Below are 22,418 nucleotides of genomic sequence, written 5' to 3'. Positions count from 1 at the left end.
TCTCAGTGGTAAGGAAAGGAACCTTTCAATTAGCCTCTGCACACAGACATACCTCTCATGAAACTTATAATCATGATTCAGGCACTCTAAAATAGTTTCCTCAAAGCCCCATGCCACACAGAAGAGAGCAAATATTTAATGAACTGAGAATGTTACATCTCTGTGTCAACAGCACAGCTTGTCTAGTTTTCATCAACATTTTCCTTAAATAAGGCCTTGATCATCTTAGCTGTGATATGCCCATCTGATTTACCGACAGTGTCATCTTCCCCGTGGCTCCTGCTTGGCGTTTCTTCTGGTTCCTTACAAATAGGCACGGCTTTTCCAACTACATACAGCCTTCTCTTCAGAGGTCCCAGTTTTGAGTATGCCTGAAGAAGAAAAAATATTACTCCATAGAAATTTCATAGGAAAGCAACCATTCTTCAAACAAAATGCAAGCACCTTTTCTTTTTAAAGCAACTGTAGAGATGGTGCCCTGGGGTTGTGTTTGATAATGTCACTAATAATGGGCTTCTTTTGCAAGCCAGCTCATCTTAGGAGGTTACAGCTCTGTTGCCATCTTCTTCTCCTGTGTGTTTTCAGCAATGTCACCTTCCCTATAAAGCAAATTCTAATCTCAAATTCAGTTCTGTGAGAAGAATTAAACTAATCCAACAGCTTGCTCCTGCCAAAAAGAGAGAGGTCTAAACCCAGCCATGTGCTTCTGCCACATCTGCACTGGATCTGGTCTTCTCCAAACCTCTGAGTCAACTTGGTTGACTAACCCAACAGAACACAAATTCAGCAGGAGAAAGAAAAGGAACCTTTCTGCTGGGTTAGAGCCCATCAGCTACAGGAAAGGCCAATGTGCACTGTTTTCTCAATCCCTGTAGTTTGCACCCAGGAACACCTTCATCCTGGCTTTCTGTTGAAGGAATGTTGATCCTTCAATGCTACTGTGCAACACAGATTCTAAAGGACCAATTATCCAAGCAAACAAATCTCTCATTAGGTGACATTCAGAATTCCTTCCAGGGGGAATTCATCCTGACATTCCATGGGATGATTGCTAGGACACCATTCAATTGCCAAAACATGCATCTCATGGTATCAGAGATGCCTGAAGGCATGCAAAACATCCATGTGAGGCTGGCCTGCAGGACACAGAACCTGCTCTCTTGGCCTGAGTGACATGGAGTGACCTAACTGTCCCAAACAGCACCAGAGGACTATGATCAAGCATCTGAATTACACACTAGGTAAAAGACACTGGATGCCATAACACCATGAGATAGAATGGTCCCAACAGGAGCTCATGTTCCACTCTGAAAGATGTTTGTGTCAGTGAAAGATCTGATAACTTTAATTCATACCTGGAAATCTTCTTCCTCTGCATCCACCAGGCTGTCCAGAGGTGGACTGAAGAATTTTTTCAGCAGCTCTTCATCACTGTCTTGAGGCTGCTCATTATCTGTTTTAGACTGAATCTTTGAAAAGGCACTTCTGAGGCTCTTTCCATCTGTCTTTGCTTTTTAAAGAGAAGAAAAATAATGTGTATGTAATTGTCAAGCCTTATGGAAGTCAGCATCAGTACCTGGTATGAGCATTGCCTGCAACTTTTAATATGGCTTAGCCTGTGCAATGCAAAGAAGAGCTTGGTAGGATTTTAAATTGGCAATTCAAGCCAAATGTTCATTTTCCTTGGGATTTTTTAATGTGTTTTTTGTTCACAATTTCTGGGCAAGACCCGAGGACTGAAATTGATTGTAAGTTAGAACTAATGGGTCTGTGGGAGGGAACAAGGAACAAAATGAGCTTGTATGAGTTCAACTTAAATCCTGTAGAGCCCTGAATAGTTAAAAAGAATAAGAAAGACAGCAAAAGCAAGTATAAACGTTTTCTGTATCCACGTATGTGTATCTATAGGTACATAAATACAAGTTCCTAAAACAAGTTAGTCTATTTATAACTCCCTTAAAGAGATCACATCTGCAGTTGAATTATTCTCAGGATGACAGAGGATTCTGGACATGGACTGCCAAATTACAGGTTTGCCTGGGACAGTGATCCAGCTTATTGGAACAAAGCCTTCTCCTCCAGGTAACTATTACAAAATTCTAGCAAAGGTTTTCAAAGTAAATGTGTATTTAAGAAGTCTTTGTCAACATGTTTGCTGGTGCCTGATGGTTTCTTTGACTTTGTACTTTTTTCCATCCTCTTTCTTCTACTCACACAAAAATGTCAAATGAAACTTGTGATACTGAGGAATCCACAGAGACTGTCCTAAACAGGTAAGCACACTCACATGCTCCTTCTTGCCTAACACTATATCCTTTTCCTGGGCACAGCTACCAGAATAGGTGGAGAGTCAGCCCAAAATTCAGCACTGCTTACCAAGATTTTCAGTTCAGGCTGAGTTACACGTAGCTTCATCTGCTCTTATTAGGGATTTATTAATAATTTAACTCTGGTGTATCAGCTGAATGACTGCAAAGTGCATGTACACCTAAAGTGAAAGCTAACATGAGTTTAAAAGTGTCCTCTCAGGGACAAGATATAATGAAGTTATGATATAGATCAGTAAAGAACTGATTCAGATATGAATCATATCTTCATAAAAGATGGCCAGTCCTGTAAACTGCATTCCTGGCTAGCTCTAGATGAGTAATTATATTCCACAGTCTAAAACCAATTTCAATTTAAAAACTGTATTACATGTAGATTGTGATTTTGTCTCCTTATGCAAATTACAATCCATCATTGCTGTGGAGGCTGCCATCAAGGGGGAAATAAGGTGTTCACCATGTCAAACAGGTAGTTTTAAAAAAAACTTCAGAAATAAAAAGTCTGTAAATGTTCATAAACTTAGCAGTTCTTACAAGCTGCTGGCATGTGCATTACCTGCATATTCTCTTTTCCCCATTTTCATTTCATCCTTAGGAAGTTCTTCTTGCAAGCCGTCTCCCTTTTTAAGAAACAAATGCCTATGGAGTAAAAAAGATGAAGTGAAACCCATATTAGGAGTCTGAATTTTCTCTCTAAACTGTCCTGTGCAGTGTTTTGGGGTGATGGGGAGGCCACCCTTTCTGAGAGCCATTGCTGCTTAACCACAAAGGCAGCATAGCGCAATGGTTTAAAAATGCAATGGAGGCAGCCAGGTAGCTTAGTGGATAAAAAGCTGCTCTTTTTTATTCTTAGTGCCTAAGTTCAACTATGTCCATGAGACTAAAAGAAAACAAATGTTATAGTCTCCAGTCTGTCCAAGATTCAAACCACAGCTGGCAGCTCTCACTTAAAAGAAATCCAAAGTTTGGAAAGGAGAGAAAAATGGTCACTTCTGAAGACTTGGAACTTTTTATGCAATATGGCTAAATTCACTGAGCTGGGACTGGAAAATGAAGATGGATCTCTCACATTGTTGCACTGTGCTTTTGATACCCTTCGTGTTGACATTTGTAGCTAAATTAATCTTTCTCTAGGAAAAAAAAATCATCTCAATACAGAAGAAGCTAATACTACAGACACCTCTGCAGACAGACATTTCCTAAGGTCTCTTCCTTACCCAGTGCCAGGTCATTTGTTTCACTCAAGATTGCAAAGCCCCCTGTATATGCATATTAATCTTCAGATCCTTAGACATTTTGCCAACAGTAAAGGAAAAATCTATTCTTCAGCACTTAGTCTGAAAGGCTAGGGCTGAGACCATCTAATTGCGACACAAAGAAACTACTGCCAAGCCCCAGTGATACAAAACGAGTGGCGCTAGGTCTTAATAGATTAATTAAGAATCCAGTTCCTTCCCTCAAATTTTCTATTTGGGAAGTCACAATGTTACTGTCATCCTTCAGAGATACTGCTCCCACATATACTTGGTCAAATCCTGTCTTCCCTCAACTAGGAAACTACCTTGGCTTTGATGTGGGAGACTCCAAATAGCTCTAGAGGCAGACAAGAACATTATCTTTAAAAAAAAATTACTTTTGAGTCCATAAAAACATTCTTTTACCCCTGCATTCCCAGATGCTGAAGTTTGATATCAATCAGTTTTGCCACTAAATTGACGTTTTCTTCTTCCAGAAGCTGGACAGAAGCTCTCAAATCACTTTCTGCCTTTCGGTAGATCTTAACCTTTTGACAATTAGAGAAATTAACAAAAAGAAAGTCTTAGAATTTTGGAAAGTTTTCATAGCAACTACCTTACCAGCATATACCTAGAAAGAATGCAGCTGTATCAGCAAGACTGCACATTTGGTGGGGAAACAAAGGGAAGGTCTCTCTGGTTCTTTCACACCTTTTACTGTCACAGCCACACATTCGGGCTATCAACCCTGACAGCAAAACCTTCTCATGTAGTCAAACAGGTCAGCTAGACAGCTCTGGATTTTTCTTTTTTGCTTTCACATCAGAGTTTTGAGGGAGGAAAAGCTTCTTTGCCCACTTAAATTCAGGGTCTTGCTCAGCAAGTGTTGTTTTTCTAATTCCTTCTTATACACAAAACTTTCTTACCCAGAATTAACAAAGTTTTCAGTCCAAGTTACCACGACATCTTTTCCCCCAGAGGGTGGTTGGGAACAGGCTCCCCAGGGAAATGGTCACAGCCCCAAGGCTGAGAGAGCTCAAGGAGCATGTGGGTAACACCCTCAGGCACACGGTGGGATTGCTGGGGCTTTGCAGGGAGTTGGACTCCAGGATCCTTGTGGGTCCTTTCCAACTCAGGATGTTCTATGGTTCTATGACATTGGCTAAGCCCCAGGTACTACCTGCTTTCACACTGGTAATTGCCCCATGTCCCTGTGGAGTTATACTGACCAAAGGATGCCAGTTACTCAGTACAAGCAAGTTCTTACCCCCTTTACTGGGGATGGGTATGTACTATGGGAAAGACACTTTCCCAGAAAACTTAGCCATATGAACATGTTTAAGAGCAGTACCCAGTGATCTGAAAGGGTCCATTCTCATCAAAGCAAAATTAACCCAGACATAATCATCCAAATGTGTAGTTAAAACTAGTTCCAACTTTTCCCAAGGATTAAAAAGGTGAAAAATGATTGGACATTAACCAGTAACAGGATGTGGCTTGGCACAGTGAGGTGATGCAGCTTTGCACCATCTTGGTGTGACACAGTAATCATGGAAAAATGTGACTGAAGTCTCCAAATCTGTTTAAATTTGGAGGTAACTAATCTAGGGCTATTTTGGTAAGCCATTTTTCAGTTCAGCGGCCAAACTGAAAAAAACCCACCAAAAAAAATTTTGAACTGAGACAAAACTAAAATTTTTGGTTTATCTCCCCCAAAGGAAATACTGAAAGAGTCTGTCAGCTACACATAAACATTAGTCTGAGAGAAAATATTTCATCCATGTAAGAAAAGCAGAGAAAATGAATGGGTGAATTCAGAGCACTGGAGAAGTTAGTGATAATAGTTTTGTTTTCCCCCAAAATTCAAAGCACTAATTCATAACATAGGAAAGTAGCAACACAGGAAAGTAATTCATAACATAGGAAACTTCTAGTTGGGAGGAAAGAAATCCAAATCCCTCAGCTCTGAGGTGCGGGCCTGTCAGGACATAAGAGTACTCCAAAGCAGTCTCTTGTTGGCACTGCTAATGTGTGTAAAAATTGTAAGTGTTCAGTGAGACAGGAGATGGGAAGAGAATTCATACTCATTCAGTGATAGGATGTATAGATTTGAGCTCCTGTTTGTTTATACAGAATAAAACATTAATCCTTCCCCATTTCTTTTCCCTACTCTCATTGCTTCAGAAGCTGTGGTTTGGACACCCTCCCTGGAAAGTTAAAGATGCATGCTCAGAGCTCATTAAGGGGAAGAAGGAAAGCTGTGTCCCTGCTTATTGGCAAGTACCTTAAACTAGTAAGTAAAATGGAGAAACCTCTGCCAGGTTTGTTGATGTGGCATGGAAAAATAAGAAGTTCATTTATTAACTTCCCAAAAAATTTAGCTCAGTTCTCAACTGCGAGGCTGTAAAAGGGAAGAAGGGCATTTCAGCCACCAGTCTCATGCTTAGCTTTGATAGAAACAAAGAATATATCTTGATTGGAATAAATACAATCAAACTTTCACCATGGAAAAAATTAGTTTCCTAAATCTGGCTCACAATAATTATTTCTTGATAAGAAAATTACAGCTATGTAATACATAGCTCTTAAATGCCATTAAAGGACAGTATAAAAGCTACCAAGCAATTAATTAACAACTATATATGATTTTGATTTTCCTCCCTTCAGTGTATAGTCCCAATGGTTTCTTTATTACCTTCCATTTAAAGTTGTCTCAAGTAATTTCTCAGGACGTGTTTCCAACATCCATATCCATTTTCTTTCAATACAGCAGCATTGGAACTTTAATGTAATTCAAACCTCTCTTCTTCAGCTACTTACCTGGTTGATCCTTTATGCTACATAGTATCCCAAACTCCACAGATATAAATACTTAATTGTATGGAACATTGTAGTCCTTCATGTAACTCCTTGGGCAGGAAAGGGGGTTCTCCACTTGTGAAAGCAGATGTTCACCTCTTACCTTTATTCACCACATTGCACTATTTGCTGCTCAGGATTACAGATTAATTACTGGAAAATTGCTCTCCTTTGCCAACAGAAGTCTCCCGAGGCCCATGACTGGAAACAGTTCTGACTGTAGGCCACAGTATTTCAAACATGAACTCCCATGATAAACTGTAAGCAAGTGATCCTCTTACCTCTTCTTTCAGCCACTCATTCTCTTCAATCTCTCTGCGACAGTTTTTGTCTAAGTATCCCACAGCACTCTGAGGAAACACAATTCAAGATCATCTCATCTGAGAGCAGAACTTTGACAGCCCTGCATACTATAAAGAAGAACCTTCTGCTCTTTAGCAGGAAATAATTAAGAAACATCCACACAACAGACTGTAGCATCCCCTGAGGGATTACAAGGGGATTTAGTTCACAAGGCCAGATGTTTCTCCTCCATCATCCTGCCTAGAGCAGATTATATATCAAGCAATTTACCAGTATTTTTTGATTTCTGATTTCCCATATTAAAATAGAACATTTCCCTTTTTTGCCTAACAGATTCTTTTATGTTCTCAGTGCTTCTCAAATCTTCAGAAAATCAAACCTTCAGCTATTAAGACCCTCAAGTAAAATCCCAAATGAGGCAGTACTGAACTACAAGTGACCTAAACATGTAGAGGTCTGTGCTAATGAGCCAAGGCTACAATTTAATTACTGATGTCAGTACAGTGGAAAGGAAGAACTGGGAGGGCAGATGCCCCTGTAGCTCACCATAAACACAGTCCTTTGGATTATGTTGACACATAATATGTTTGCTGGAAATTCCAGCACTGAAGTCAGAGAATTTAAACACCTAATGAGCCTAGTGATTTGTACTGAAGTATGCTTTGCATTTTGTGAAAATGAAAAGTTGTCACTAGAGCTATTTGTCAATCATGTTTTCAAATCAGAGCTGGCAGAGATGACAAAAAAAAAAAAGTGTCAATAAACCTACATTTTCCTGAGACTGCAGTGTTTGGTATTTTAAAAATACTGTACTTTACAAGTATAGTGAAATTTCTTTTTTCAAATGGATGGGTATTTTCATGCAATCTCTTTGTGTGTTACTGTCTTTTGAAGTCTGTGCAAGTATCAAAATCAAGGCCATGGCAAAAGCAACATGTACTTGAACAAGCCTTGTCAGTGCATGGTGCCCCAGTTTCCCATGCCTTGTTTATAAAATGCCCTCACATCTACCCATTGTTATTCTGAAGGAAAGAAAAAAAGGTACATGCATGTATAGCAACAACCAATTCCATGTGTACCAAGATTTACAGCTTATTTCACTCTCAATTTATTAGAAAAGTTTGAAGTCTTAATGTGAGTCAAAGTAATTAATAATGCAGAGTACACTTATCCCAACTGTAATGCAGTTGGCAGTTTTAAAAAAAGCAGAAAAAATACCTTAAGGGCCTCTTCACTGAGAAACTTCATATGCCTGTCAAACCGCCTCTCATTTTCTTCTTTCACTACCTTCAAAGCTTCTCTATAATGTTCTTCAAAACAAAAAAAGCAGGGAAATCAGAAATTATTATTTGACATCAATTTTTGCTGATAACAGATCAATAACTGACGTTGTTACTAAACTGGAACTCATCAGCAAGTGTCACATGCATAGATGCTGCACAGAAAAGGATTCAAATATCCTTCTCCACAGAAATTGTCCTCCTAAACCCAAAGAACAATAGTGTTAACTACAGAACTAGAAATTGGAAGTGCCTTACACATTTCTGTTGACAACTGCAGCAGCTGAGCAATTCACTGCTAACAGAGCAGTGAGCTAAGCAATTCTCTGCTAAAATATTGGCATTTTAACATGGAATTTTGTCTCTATCAATAGCAGAGCTCCTGGAGCTGTATGAGAAATTTGCTTAGAAAAATTATTTTTTAGATATAGAAGCATATTAGATAATCTTATCCACATGACATTTTTTCAGATAGTTATTATAAAGAGCCTAATAAATTTTCTGACTTACCTAAGACTCTAAGGTTCTAATTTGAAAACAGGGCAAAATGGAGAATGTAGCAACTGCCACAAGATTTGCTTCTGTCATTACTTGTGGTCATTATTTAGAAAGTGTGTCTTACATCAAACTGAATGTATTTGGCTTAATGCTCTTGTCACTTGCTATTTAATGATTTCATTCTTCCCTTTAGTTCTTTTTTTCTCTTCTAAATAGCCCACTTCTGCCTGATATTTCCTCCTTTTGAATGTATTAATGAGATTGTAGTAATTTTCTTTGAAGGAAGGCACTGCATACTTGTTCCAAAGGCTTGAAATTCAGTCTTTCTCTGCACTTGTGTTGCAGACAGCCTATTTCTGATCTGGCTGTAAATGAGTATCTGCTCATGGATGCACTGTGGAGTCAAAGGCAGTCAAATATGAAAGGTGCATTAGTTGTGCATTAGTTATTAATTTAACACTGTGGAAGCTGAATTTCACCATCTAGACTTGGCAGAATGAAATGGAAGTACTTCCATTCTATAATTAATTTATTGTTTTGTTGTTTCAGATAGCTACATAACCTCAGTTGTACTGGGAGAATGAAAAAAAGGGGAAACTGTATGTCTGAAGAGTTCCTAAGGAGTCTATTTTCCCTAATCCTCTCACTGCAACACTGTTTTTTTTCCCCCACACATCACCTTAACGTGTGGCTCTCATTTGCTTCCTCTCATGTCCAGCTGTTTTGTTTAAAATGTCTCTACCAGACAACATGAACTGTGACAGTGTCAAGCCCTTCAGTGGTACCCACAGAGACAGAAGCCTGTTCACCTATGCTTATTCTCTAAGCCTGTTACACATCCAAGGTGTGAACAAGCCCATTTTGTTGCTGCCTTGCTCTGAAAGCCTGTTAGATTCCTGCTGGAAGGCTGTACTCCCCAGACAGTTTCTAGGTTCAGTTTTAGGGAGTTTAACAAAATGGTATACTGAACATCCAGTACTGGCAGCATCACTTTGTAGTATGTCACATAGGCCACTTATATATGTACCACTGTAACATGTCTTTCAAAAGATACACTTCTGTTGGACCACGGATTTTTGACTCTGTATCCTGTGACATGCAGGAGGTCAGACTGCATGTTCCTACTGGCATTCTATATAAAAGCCCATTCTCTTTTTCATTTCATATTTCAGCAGCTATATAGCAAAGTTTTAAATCAATTAAGAACATGGAAAATATATAATGGAAAAAAAAAAACTTCTGAATACAGTGATAGATATCTGATAAGCTATCTAGAAATGTAGAAATCACTAGGCAGATCTTAGTCATGGTAAAATATGTTTTGAGAGACAAAAAGATAGCTGGCTGGCTATCCACAGTAGTTGATGCCTGGTAATGGCTGGCACAGAATATACAGGGACCCTTAGAGCAGTGTCACTGCCTGTTACTACCAGCTGCTTGGCTGTGGTCACGCATACTGAGAGGGACATAAAGAAAGAAAACCAGGACATCCTTCTCCGGTTGGAAACATGGGTTATGTAACAGCAAAATATTTAAATTATTTAAAAATAATGCAGTAATAAAGAAATCTTTGTAAAGCACTCAGCACCACAATATATAAGCTCTCAAATGAATTCCACTGCTGACAGTACTGAAACAGTTCCCAGTATGTGTCTATGTCTGTACTGGCAGTTTTGCAGGGTCTCACACTGTGTCACTAGGAGGAAAGGTCCAGACCACTGGCTAAAGAGCTCCCTCTAGTCCTGCATGTAAACCAGTGTGCTCCATAGAAAGGGCTGTTCCAAGAATGAGCTCATGCTACTCTCCTGTCAAAGGAGTTTTCAATATGTGAAGTGCTTGTAGATGATGAGAAGTAACAGCAGCAGAGTCAACATTTTCAAGTATGACTGCTAAGGGAGCCCTGTGTATAGGTGACCTAAATATGCATAGACTTATTTTTACAAAAAACCTCTGTCCTTCACTGTAAAATTTTTAAAAACAGGTTGCCTGTATTTTACAAGAAAACCATCAAAGGACAAGCTTATCAGTTTCTTGAAGTGTCATCATTTCTGTAAACTTTATCAATTTCTTTAATAAAGGAACTTTATGGAGAGAAGGAGCGAGGGAAGGAGAGAGGGAAGGAGGAGTCCTTACATTTTTCAGGATTATGCAGCCCATCTCAGGTGCACTTAGAAAAGTTAATGCAAATTACTAGAAAAGTTGATACAAGTTACTGGAGCTTCACCTAAAATTAATTTTATCATTTTATTCCTGCAAGCAATATGCAAAGACCCTGTCAGACTTGCATTACACTAGCTGTAAACTGACCTGCAGTTTTTTCAAGTTCACATACAATTTCTGCAATGTCTTTTTCCAGACTGCTGATCCTCTCAGCGTGTATTTTACTTCCAACATTTTTGTACTCCAACCAATAATCTCTCTCACGCTGCTTTTCTGCAATTATTTTCTTAGTTGCTTCAATTTGGGAGCGCAGATCTGTTAAAATAGGAATGTCAAAAGACAAGCTCATTACTGAGCTCTTGAAATGATAATTCTTACAACGATAATTGTAAGAATTGTGATAATTGTTACAATGAAGTCTTACAATGATAATTCAAATTCTTAAAGAAAGGTGCTTTCACAGGGAATGGAGAAGGGAGGGGGACTCTTCCACATTACAATACATTACAACCTGATGGCCTCACATAATGTCAAGGGCCACCATCATTGCTGAAAACAGCTTGATCTTATTCTTCCCAGGGGAGACAACAGTTCTCACCAAAATGTTATACACAAGGACACACATGTCTCCCACAAAGAATCACAGGGAAGGCAGCCAGAATTTTCAACAGTCAAAACTGGTCATTTTTCTTACCACCAGTAATTTTATTTTTAATCTTCAGTGGAGCCAGTGCTTAGGGCTACCATGAGTTTCAAAAAAGAGGAAGCCTCTGTGCATGCACAATACTATACATCACTTGGAAAGGACAGATTGACTTAAAAGTTCTTCAGAATCTCATACTTAAATTGAGAGAGCCCAATTTTTGGGGAGGAAAATTTTTATGCTTTTTATACAAAAAGGAAGCTCAATCTCTATTTAAATTGCAAAACAACAAGTACTCAATCCCAAGTGTGTAAATTGCAAACCACACTTCCCCAACTCACAACATACCTTGAAGAAGTAGTTCTTTGTCCTTCACAAACTGAAAAACTGATTTGAGTAACTCTTCCACATCATCCCTGGTTACGACCTCCTTATTCTCCTCTCGTTTATTCTCCTTTTCTTCTATTTGTCTTACTAAGCGGCTGATAACCAGCTTCTGTTCTTCCTTCAGAACAACATTCTAAGAAAGAACAACAGCAGACACAGCTCATATTAAATGTTTTCAAAGTGACAAACTTAAGTAACAAAAGTAAAATCTGGCCTCATGCCAGATAAGAACACCCAGCTAAACACCTATTCTTCATATTCTGAAAGGACAGAGCAGAAAGAAGAGTTTGCAAGGTTCAGACGTTTCCTCAGTAACTTCAAGACCACTGGAAGGAAATGAGAGACAAATGACCACTGTACTTGGTACAGCACACCAATATTCTTCCATTTCCTGGAAAGCAAGCTGCTTGGGGATAATTTCATAACAGTATTTATATATAGAAGCTATTTGCTTCATGTCAACATTCTTCATAAGAATGTACCATCTTCATATAGAAATATGCTGAGACAATCAGGTCACTTGCATATAACCACAGCAAAGAGTCTTGTCAGAGCTGAAATCAGTTATACCTCCTGATTCCACAGCTGTGATCATAACCCTTGACCATGACCCTCTCTATTGACACACAGATTATTTAAAATTGATTGTGTATGTTTGCTCCCAAAGGATACCATACAGGAGCAAACTAACAGTTACTAGGCAGTACAGGGAGTCTCAAGCATTCCTCACTTCTAGGATTAACTCTAAACCACTCAGAATCCTTAATCAGGAAATAAAGAATGGGGCTCAAAGCACTGTCAAAACATTATTAAATTAAACAAATAGCACTTCACACATACCTTGAAGCACCCTGCTCAATCTAAAATATGAAGGAGTCCTAGAGAGACAATGAACTAGCAGCAAATTGGGGGAATAACTGTAGAAAGATGGCTGGAGGTAAAACTAGAGGAAACTGGGAAGTTATATTCACATCCTAACAGAAGTTATAGTGGTATGGAAATTACAGGGTAAAATGCAGCTGCTACTCTCTGAATGGAATGCAGTTGGAATGCTCGGAACCTATTCCATGATGATTTTCCTACAATATGCAACCATAGCCCCTGTTAAGGGGGACGGAACTGAGGGTGGAGCAGAGTGGAGGTGCTGTGGCTGTGTAGAAATCCTCACAGGGAGGGGAATTCAGTGGTATTCTGTAGCTGACAAACCACATAGTGCCTGTCGGCCAGGGGAGAGAAGAGAAGATGTATGACAAGAATCACTCAAGCTCCACCTAAACATAAACAAATAGTATAAAAGTAAGCTAGGAATGGGGAGAAGTTTGGGAAGACTCCATTGTAACTGCTGTGATCAGTTAACAGGCTGAACCTGTCTTCTGCCCTGTAGGGACACCTATTGGGTAAGAACCACACTCTGTGGGCACTGAATACTTTCATTGGGGAGTAGAGTTTGTCTGTGTATTGCTTAGAATATGTTTTTGCAGTGGGATACTATCACTGACAATCATCAAACCTTAACCTCTCACAACCTTATGTTAATAAAGAGCTTTATTCTGTAAACTGTCAGTGTGAGTCCTTCAAGGGCATTGGCTGTCAGTAACATGCTCAAATAAAGTGGGAAGACCCATTCATAAAGTGGGGAGATCCACTCAGGGGTCTCCCTTATGCTGTTGCTCTGTGCCCCTGAAGAAGTCAGTCAAACTGCCCTCCAATCCAGCAGTATAACCACAAGAGACATGAGATCCAACCATAATCATAAAAGCCTTCAGATGCCTGCAGAAAGAAGAGCAAATGCCACTTCCAGTGCTAGTTACGCCACAAATGAAACACCATCCAGGCTTCAAGACGGAAAGAAGTACCACAGAAAGCTAAACAGATGGATTCCTATAAAAGCAGGGCAAGCATCAGCACGGGAAGGACAGAGAGACATTGTTTTAATGTTTCACTGCTACGAAGTGCAGGCTGCAACATGATCCAGAGTAAGGATTTTTGAGCCATTTCAATTAATTTCAATAGGCAACTCTCTGTTATCTACTTTCAAAGTTCACTGCTCACAGTTATCAGATTATGTGTTATCCATATTATGGCTGTTTATATACTGCTCATATACAGTAGTGTATATAGTAATAGTAATATATTCCATTCTTTAAGTGTCAGTCAGGTGAGATCAGTAGTTACACAACCTTGTTCCAAAAATTACCCCAAAAAATTCTTAATCCATCAGAAAATGAGTCTTCATCAAGCAGTGCTAAAAATAGCAGCTAGCAAATAGCAAGATGGTCTTTCTTCTTCAGTCAGTTTTTATTGTAACTGAGTATGCAGTCATAACTAGGTTCTCACAGAAACCTTTGCAACTCTGTTACCTCAGAAATACTTCAAAGAAAATCAGCAAATCTCACTACTTGATTAGATCTGCTAATACTAATGACAAAAATGAAATTTATACCATTTATTTTTCATGCATTGAAATATTGAAGAATATTTGCAGAACTGGTTAAAAGGCATATCTGAATGTACTGCTGGAAAGGTACCTGCTGAAGGGGGCTTGCTGTCCTGTGCTTGCTGCAGAGGAAGATGCCAAAGGGCAACAAAGCTGGTAAAAGGACTAGAGCACAGGTCTGACATGGAGCAGCTGAGGAAGCTGGGGATGTTTAGTCTGGAGAAAAGCAGGCTTGGGTGGTATCTTACCTCTCTCTACAACTGCCTGAAAGGAAGCTATAGTGAGGTGGAGGTCAGTCTCTTTTCCCAGATAACAAGAGACAGGACAAGAGGAAGCAGCCTCAAGTTGTGCCATGGGAGGCACAATATAATACCCACTATGCATTGGATATTAGCGAAAATTTCTTCACTGAAAGGGTGGTCAGGCATTGAAACAGGTTGCCCAGGAAAGTGGTGGAATCACTATCCCTGGAAGCATTCAAAATACATGTGGATGTGGCAGTTGTGGACCTGGTTTAGTGATAAACACGGTGGCACTGGGTTAAACAGCTGGACTCCACGATCTTAGAGGTCTTTCCCATCCTTAATGATTCTGTGATTCCATGAAATATGTAGTTGGTTATGAGGATTTCTGGTGCATTGGAAAGCACTTTCACTGACCTCACTTTACCTTACTGCTGTGTCCTATTCTGCAGTGTTCTACTCCTGCAGCTTCTTTTTAACATGTTATATTTAGGACATTTATGCTGTATGTCACATTTAATTCAGGTAACACTTTAACTTTTAGCACATAAAGTGACTCACTATCTCTAGTTTCATTGACTAACAAATTCACTGCAATAACTAGTTTTAATGTATGTAGCATCAGAATGGAAAGAATAAAATTGAATCTGTAAGAATACCACAAATAAAATCCGTTGGGAGAAGGATGCAAAGTCACTTACTCTTTTAGGAGCTTCTTTGATCTTTTCTTCCAGTTCTTCCAGATGAAGCAAAACCCGTGCAACTGTCGCTTCTTTTGCTGCAACTCTATGAAGAGAGTAAAGAAAGATACATTCTTACAAAAACATCAGAGAAAGGAATGCCACTTAAACTAGATTAGATGTAAATACTATCAAAATGTTCATTTCCATATCACATTGCTTGACTCATTTAGGTAGATACCACTGTCTGCTTACTACACACAAAGAAATTATTTCCCCTATACATCTGGGCCTGCATGTTAGCTGCATGTTGTATTTCATATCCCTAGAGAGCAACAGACTCTCTGGTTATACTGTTCCTGTGCAGCCCCTTGAGAGGCTGGAGCTGGTTTTTCCTTCTGCATGAGGTTTAGCAGACATGTTACACAGGTCACTTTCAGGACAAGATTATTTGTGCCCTAGAAAATATTACTCATGACTAGCTACAGAGAAAGTCTAGGCTACTCACTCAGACATAAGTCAGATGAATTCCAAACTGAAGAATTCAATGGGATTAAATTCTTCTGATAATGTGGTTTGTCAAGCTTCATAAACTACATTTGTACACCAAGAATTTGTTAGCCTTTAAGAAGCACTAAGGGAATAGGGACTCCAGCCCAAGTGATATGTTCTATTTGCATATTTTTGTCAAAGAACTAGCTTACTGATTTCCCATTTTCATAGACTACTTGTCATTCTCTTTGCCACAGCTGTAAAATAGATATTTCTTTCTGGTGTTTTCTCTTCTAGAATGAGCAATGCTCAGCTGCAAACAGTGTCTATTTGCACAATTCTCTGTAATCTGTACTCCTGTTCCCAGAATTCATTCATCATATGGCACAATAAGGGCAAGTATTACAATCATCACAGTGTCTTTTATTCTTTTAACAGTTATTGTTCCTTCAGTTTTTAGTTTGGGGCTTTGGGGTGCTTTTTTTGGTGGTTTTCAGGGTTTTTTCCCTTCCCTATTGCATTCAGCTATTTTATAAGATAAAGCTATAAGCTACTTATAATTTTTTCCTGGCTAATTTGCTAAGTCTGGATCACTGAATCATGAAATTGCAGATTACTAAATTTGCATCCTCTGGTGTCAGTGTGCTCTAAGGTATCCAGGTTTTCTGTTAAGTACAAGGGTATTAGTTAGAGACTAGAGTAGAGATACTGGGGTATGATGGCCATGGCCACAGCAAAAGTACATCGTAAGATTGTTGTTCCTAACAAATGCTGAAACAGAAATTAAATGAAAATGCAAAATAACAAACTCCCTATGAGCAGTGACCATTCCTCAGTGTATGGAAATAAAAAAAACCCCAGGAATAGAAGTTAAATAAATAGTATACACTTGATAAATCCTAAAGTGGAATGTGACAGATATTCACTTGTACAATTATCCTGCTTTACTCAGTCAAGTGGTACAGAGAAGTTATAGATTACAGATGAAAGGGAGAGCAAGTGGTAAAGAGTAATTTGCTTGGATATTTGAATATGCTTAACAACAATTTTAACAAAAAGTGGTACAGTATTTTTCTCAGCCCAGTAATACAGTTTCCTTTTTCCTTCACAAAATAGATGAGTTAGTTTTTGCCTTTTCAGGTGGTATTTGTTTGTGATATGATTCAGCTAAATCTGGGCTGTTTCACTATGGAAAATTATACTCTGTTCTCTGTAAATGAAACAGAAAATCCCACACAAACCCTGTGAACTCATATAGATCCCACTATAACTACACATGGCTCCTTTTCAGTTTGCTTACACCACTTTTCATTTCCACACCAAGGCACTACTCCTTGCTCCCTAAATGCTGATAATCGTTGGATATTGGGTGTTCCTGAGGTTTATCCATTTCAATTTCTGTCTTTTTCATAAAAATTGTGGAGCTTGCTCCTCCTTTTAATCATCTTCTCAAGTCACTGGAGATGAAATAAATTGGACTATTTTGCACCTGCTTCAGATATTTCCCCCTCAGCTCTTATTTTTCTCTATTTGATTTTAAGAGACCTTTAATTTACCTATCTCTTACTTTCAAAATAAAACACTTTATGCTCTGCCCTCAGCTGAATCAAGGAAGACAGCAAACTGTATGTCTTAAGGTTCTGGCTAGTGACAAGAAACCTCTACAAACACCAAGGAATCCTAAAAAATACAGTCAAATTGCAACTTCAGCGTATGCTGATCAAAAGCCTGCTACTAACAGGAAAAATGTTGGGGTTTTTTTGGTTTTAATAATTTTTTACCCCAACTTACAGCCTTATGGCATAAAATTTCTCACCCATTTAAATGCTTTCTTACAGCTATAGCTTAAAAAGCATATCTCTCTGAAATAGCCTTGAAACCCCAAAACTATCAGCTCAGGCTCTAAATTGGGTAAGTTGTCTCTGTTATCTGCTTCTTTCATTCACATATTCCACATGAGTGAAAAGTTAAAATATATTAAACCTACTCATATTCTAGTAAGGCCCGTGGTAATTCTGATCCAGGTTCTTGAGCTTGCTCTTCTGGTTTCTTATTTTTCTTATTCTCTTCCATTTTTTTTTATTTTTTTATTTTTTTTTACTTGTGCTAGAAGTGAAGGAAAAAAATACATAGATGAATGATTCACAGAAAACATTGTATGATCACTGGTTTTTGTCACTTGTGACAAGCTTGTAACAGTTCTGAAATAAACAAGTTTGGTTTTTGACAGCAATAATCCTGCCCAGGATAGCACCTGGGCCCATGTTTTTGGGGCAACCTGAAATACATATATACATATATATATATATATATAACATATACCCGAGTGGATACAGTGATCTCTATCACCAGTTACTTATTGCATCCCTTGCTGCAGCCCGTCTTTTACATTCTTGCAAATCAAGCCAGTGGTTGTTCCTTTTCTAGTCCTTTGTTTCTTTATCAGGCTTGTTTTATCAAGTACACCCATTCACACGCCTCTCTTTCCCTCTCTTGTTCTCCTAGCACTATGAATATCTCCCTTTCACTGCAACTCTGATACCAGTTTTCATTGTCAGTGTTGGAAAAAAAGCACTTTCTGAAGGGATATGCATCTCAGCAGTATTCCCTGGGCATGCTGGCACATCTACCAACCTCAGAACTGGACTGGCAATGAATAGTTCTGTAATGGAACTAGTAGCATATAAATAATACAAAATGAAAAAGTCACAAGAAAGGGCACTTATAAAGTTTCCTCACTTTTACCAGTCACATAATCAAATGCCCAAACCAGAATAGCTTATATAATACAGGATGTTCTATTACTGAGTAGAAATATATATAACCTGTTTTCATATTAAATTGCTTCTCTGAATTTAAGTTCTGAATTTTACAATAATAGCTGAAATTGATAAAAACTTGTTCTGTGACTAAACACAGCAGGCTGGACACTTTTTCCTATTAAAATGAGCACAAGTAAACAGGGAAAAAAAATCAGTAAAGAGCCATGTAAGCAAGCCTGTAAATCAAGGGAATGAAGTTAAACCAGCTATTGACAAATGCACTGTAATCCATACACTGTCCTGTGCCATCTCACCACACTCACTATACCCTGAAGCAAGGCAATGTCAGCTTTCTGTATACAAAATAACTTTCTATCCAATTTCACACACAACCTTTGCAGTTTCCAATTCAATACAGTATTTTTTCATGAAACTTTCAAAAATCCTAAAGACATGGCTGTTTTAAGACTGAGATTTGAAAAAACCCTGAACAAACAAGTGAAATAAGAAAATAATCTCACTGAGGCAGGAAGTTAGGTACTTTGCTCCTTCTAGACCCCTTTGAAATTTCCAACCCAAATGCACAAGTGCAGGATACACTTGTTAAGTGTAAAAAAGAATCCATCATACTTCTTCAGTGCAGAATTAACTGGACTGGTATTGATTCCATTTCCACTTGAGCATTTATTTTACTGATTTTCCTCAGAAATGGAAGATCACTAGAGCAATCCCTAAGTTTTCCTTTAAATTATTTCTGTCCCTTTCACTAAATGGATAATCAAATTCCCTGCTTAAGACTGGATATAAACTGAAAATTTTGACCAGTAGCATTTTGAAAAGGCTTAGGGCCTTTTTTTTTCTAACTCCAGACGCAGATGAGCTCCAGTGATATATTTATGAAATTCTTCCCAAGCAGAGAGGAACAAGAAAACCTCCAAGCTGTACAAGATAAAAAACCCACATACTACAATAAAGGATTTGCTGGATTTTGCAAACCATACAAAATACACACACATGAGAGAGAGTAGAACACATTTAAGGGGACTGGGAATTGACTGCACATTTTAAAGCCATAGGAAAACTTTTGCAGAAGGAAAGATCTGTTTCTTCTTCCAAACAAATAAAATTGTGAGGCTCTTGACTGACCCCCATTATCACTATCAGCACTGTTTCAAGCAATAACTGCACTGCCATTGCATCCTTAGAGCAGGCAGTTTCGTGACACTGCAACCCAACTACTGTGACTTCCCAGACTCTCTTTACAGAAACCACCTGTACAGCAGCTCACCACTCGCATGAGATCAATCATTATCCATCCAAATGCCATCCAAACCTGCACCACCACTCACAGAATTGCCACCGTATATCGAGCAGCTGCACTGCCTCCCTTAGTTCTCATCAATTATAGACTCACAGCATAGGCTGAGTTGGAAGGGATCTACAAGTATCATCAAGTCCAACTCCTGGCCTTACGCAGGACACTCCAAGAATCACACCATGTGCCTGAAAGCATGTCCAAACACGCCTCCAACTCTGCCAGGTTGGTGCTGTGACCATTGCCCTGGGCAGCCTGTTCCAGTGCTCAACCACCCTATGGGTGAACAACCTTCTCTTGATAGTCAACATAAACCTGTAAACTTCCCCTGACACAGCTTCAGGCTATCCCCTTCTGTGACCGGTTACTAGAGAGGACAGATTGGTACCAGCCTCTCCCATTCCCCTCATGAGGAAGTTGTAACTGCACTGAGGTTTCCCCTCAGACTCCTCCAGGCTGAACAGACCAAGTGCCCTCAGCCGCTCCACATACAGCTTCCCCTCCAGACTCTTCACCATCCTCATGTGTCCCTCCTTTGGACACTCCAACAGCTTAATGTCTTTCTTGTGGCACCCAAAGCTGCCCCCAGCACTGGAGGTGAGGCTGCCGCAGAGCAGAGCAGAGCAGGACAATCCCCTCCCTTGCCCGCTGGCCATGCTGTGCCTGATGCCCCCCCACGCCTGGCCCTCCTGGCTGCCAGGGCACTGCTGGCTCATGTTCAACTCGCCATCAACAGGACCCCCGGGTCCCTTTCAGCTGGCTGCCATCCTCTCGCTGCCCGTCTGTCGGCACACCCGGCGCTGTCCCATCCCAGGTGCAGAATACGGCAGATCCATTATCTCAGTCACGCTGCAACAGGGTGCAGTCACACCCTTCCCAGTCCCCAAAGCAGGCTAACAATCCCCTCTGCCCTCAATCCGTCCCTGGCTAACCCTTCCCGCACGTATTTGCGCGTATTCCCAGCCCCCTTCACCAGCAGGACCTCAGACAAAGCCGGGCCACCCCTCACCGAGGCCGGCAGCCACCAAATCCCGCTGGCACCGTCACCCCGTGCCTCCCGCCACCGCTGCAGAGCTCCCTGAGGCACGTCCCCTCCCCTCCCCTCGCCCTGCCACCCCCCACGCCCCGCTCCCCCTCACGGTCCCCGGGCCCGGCCCTGTGCCGCACCCCCGCCGTGTCCGCCCCGTGTCCGCCCCGGCCCTCCCGCGCTCCCCGCGGGGCACGGCCGGCCTGAGCGCGCCGGTCGCCATCGCGACGGGGCTGGGAGCCACCGGGCAGCCAGCGCCCTCTGCCCGGCACACGGCAGCTACGAGAGGAAAACCCGGTGGGACGGCCTGGACTGCGCTCCAGCGCGGTGCCAGGCTGAAATCCTGAAGTGAAATCGCGGCTCTCTTCAAGAAAGAGGCATGTCCCAGCCCCGTGCTGGGACAGTCCCACACCGCATGTGAGCTAGCATGTCCCAGCCGGCCTGTACATTTGCCTCCTTCCTAGGGTATCAGAGCCTGAGCCACATAATCCTGGGAGCCATACTCAACCACAGAAACCACTAAAGTGCTGTTGTCCGAATTCTTGGGCAACACAGAATCATAGAAAGGCTTGTGTTGGAAGGGACCTTAGAGATCATCTAGTTCTGTCTCCCTGCCATGGGCAGGGATGTCACCCACTAGTTCCTGTTGCTCAGGGTCCCATCCATCCTGGCCTTCAACACTTTTAGGAATGGGGCATCAACAGCTTCTCTGGGCTCTCTTCTTTTAGTTTAAAACCATTCACCTTTGTCCCATAGCTATCTGCCTGTGCAAAAAAATAAGTTGTTCCTGCCTTGTTTTTATACATTCCCTTTAAGGACTGGAAGGTTGCAATGAGGTCTCCCTATAGCTGCCTTTTCTCCATGCTGAATATTCACATTTACTTACTTTGTTCAAAATGTTTGGCCATCCCTGTGTTGTCCTTTGACAAGTCCTGTTTTCCACAGTAGGGCAGCCTCTGTAATTAAGGCATAGTCATTAAAGTAAGGACAAAATGCTCTTAGTCCTACAGGCAGAGATCTCTAGCAATGCTGCATGAGAGAGTAAATTAAAAGATGCCCTGGTGAGTGGCAGCAGGACTTAAATTTGTTTAGTTTGGGAGCAAAACAGAAGGAAAATGATCAGGCCCTAGTCATGCACATTTGATCTTTGAAGCCATTTCTTTCATGCTCATTATTTTCAAGTCAATCTTTTTGTTACCACAGAGAGCACCACACAGAGTAATATAAATTACCCACACCTCTTCCTTTAACAGTTTGCACTTTTGGTGTACATTTTCTGTAATGTTTTTTAAAAAATTCTGAACAAGTTAAAATATTTTTGAAGGCTTACTTTTTAAAGACATAAAGAAATGCAGGAATGCCTTCTGTTGGTAAGGTGGCAGAGAATGTGCTTCTCCAGTGTGACATAACCTAGCAAGGAGACAGAAGTTGTACATTCATACACACACACATACAGAATACAGAGTCATTCCCATCTCTCCTAAAAAGGAAAAAAACATAAAAAGGTAGAAATGGCGTTTAATAGAAGACAGGACTGACAATGCTCAGCAGATGCAGGACATGGGCAGGTAAGGACACCAAACAGACCCCTTTACCCCTTTTATCCCCTTATCCCTCTGTTTTCCCATACTTCTCTCCAAACCACCTTCTTTCCACACCTTTGGCTCACCCTCTGAATATCCTGTAATATGTCTTGTGCAATCTGAAAATGCTCTCCCCTTGCATTCCATATTGCATCCCACCCCTCCAGGCAGTGATCCTCCCAGTCTGT

At 40.4% G+C, this 22,418-nt stretch overlaps 1 protein-coding gene across 5 annotated transcripts; it reads right to left on the bottom strand.

Annotated features, from left to right (window-relative positions):
* Positions 1–113: 113 nt before the first annotated feature.
* Positions 114–22,063, bottom strand: CCDC83 (coiled-coil domain containing 83). Of its 5 annotated transcripts, none has more exons than XM_085066017.1 (12): positions 21,978–22,063; positions 21,534–21,603; positions 17,531–17,649; positions 15,073–15,157; positions 11,654–11,825; positions 10,810–10,977; positions 7,943–8,034; positions 6,703–6,771; positions 3,989–4,110; positions 2,884–2,966; positions 1,356–1,510; positions 114–371 (listed from the first exon to the last, which is right to left on the bottom strand). In XM_085066017.1, exons 3-12 carry the CDS (start codon positions 17,614–17,616, stop codon positions 183–185), a joined length of 1,221 nt encoding a protein of 406 aa, XP_084922143.1. In that variant the 5' UTR covers positions 17,617–17,649; positions 21,534–21,603; positions 21,978–22,063; the 3' UTR covers positions 114–182. The 5 variants fall into 5 exon arrangements, 4 of the variants coding, with proteins under 4 accessions (XP_084922143.1, XP_084922160.1, XP_084922133.1 ...); XR_014853399.1 differs by lacking the exons at positions 21,534–21,603; positions 21,978–22,063 and adding exons at positions 807–907; positions 20,788–20,899 and having other exon boundaries at positions 239–371; XM_085066034.1 differs by lacking the exon at positions 21,534–21,603 and having other exon boundaries at positions 21,978–22,041.
* Between the last annotated feature and the right edge of the window lie 355 nt (positions 22,064–22,418).

Source organism: Lichenostomus cassidix, chromosome 1 (genome assembly GCF_008360975.1).
Source record: "Lichenostomus cassidix isolate B80296 chromosome 1, HeHo_3.0, whole genome shotgun sequence".
NCBI lineage: Eukaryota > Metazoa > Chordata > Aves > Passeriformes > Meliphagidae > Lichenostomus > Lichenostomus cassidix.
Note: the sequence above shows the minus strand (reverse complement) of the source record. Positions and strands in the feature narration are given on the sequence as shown.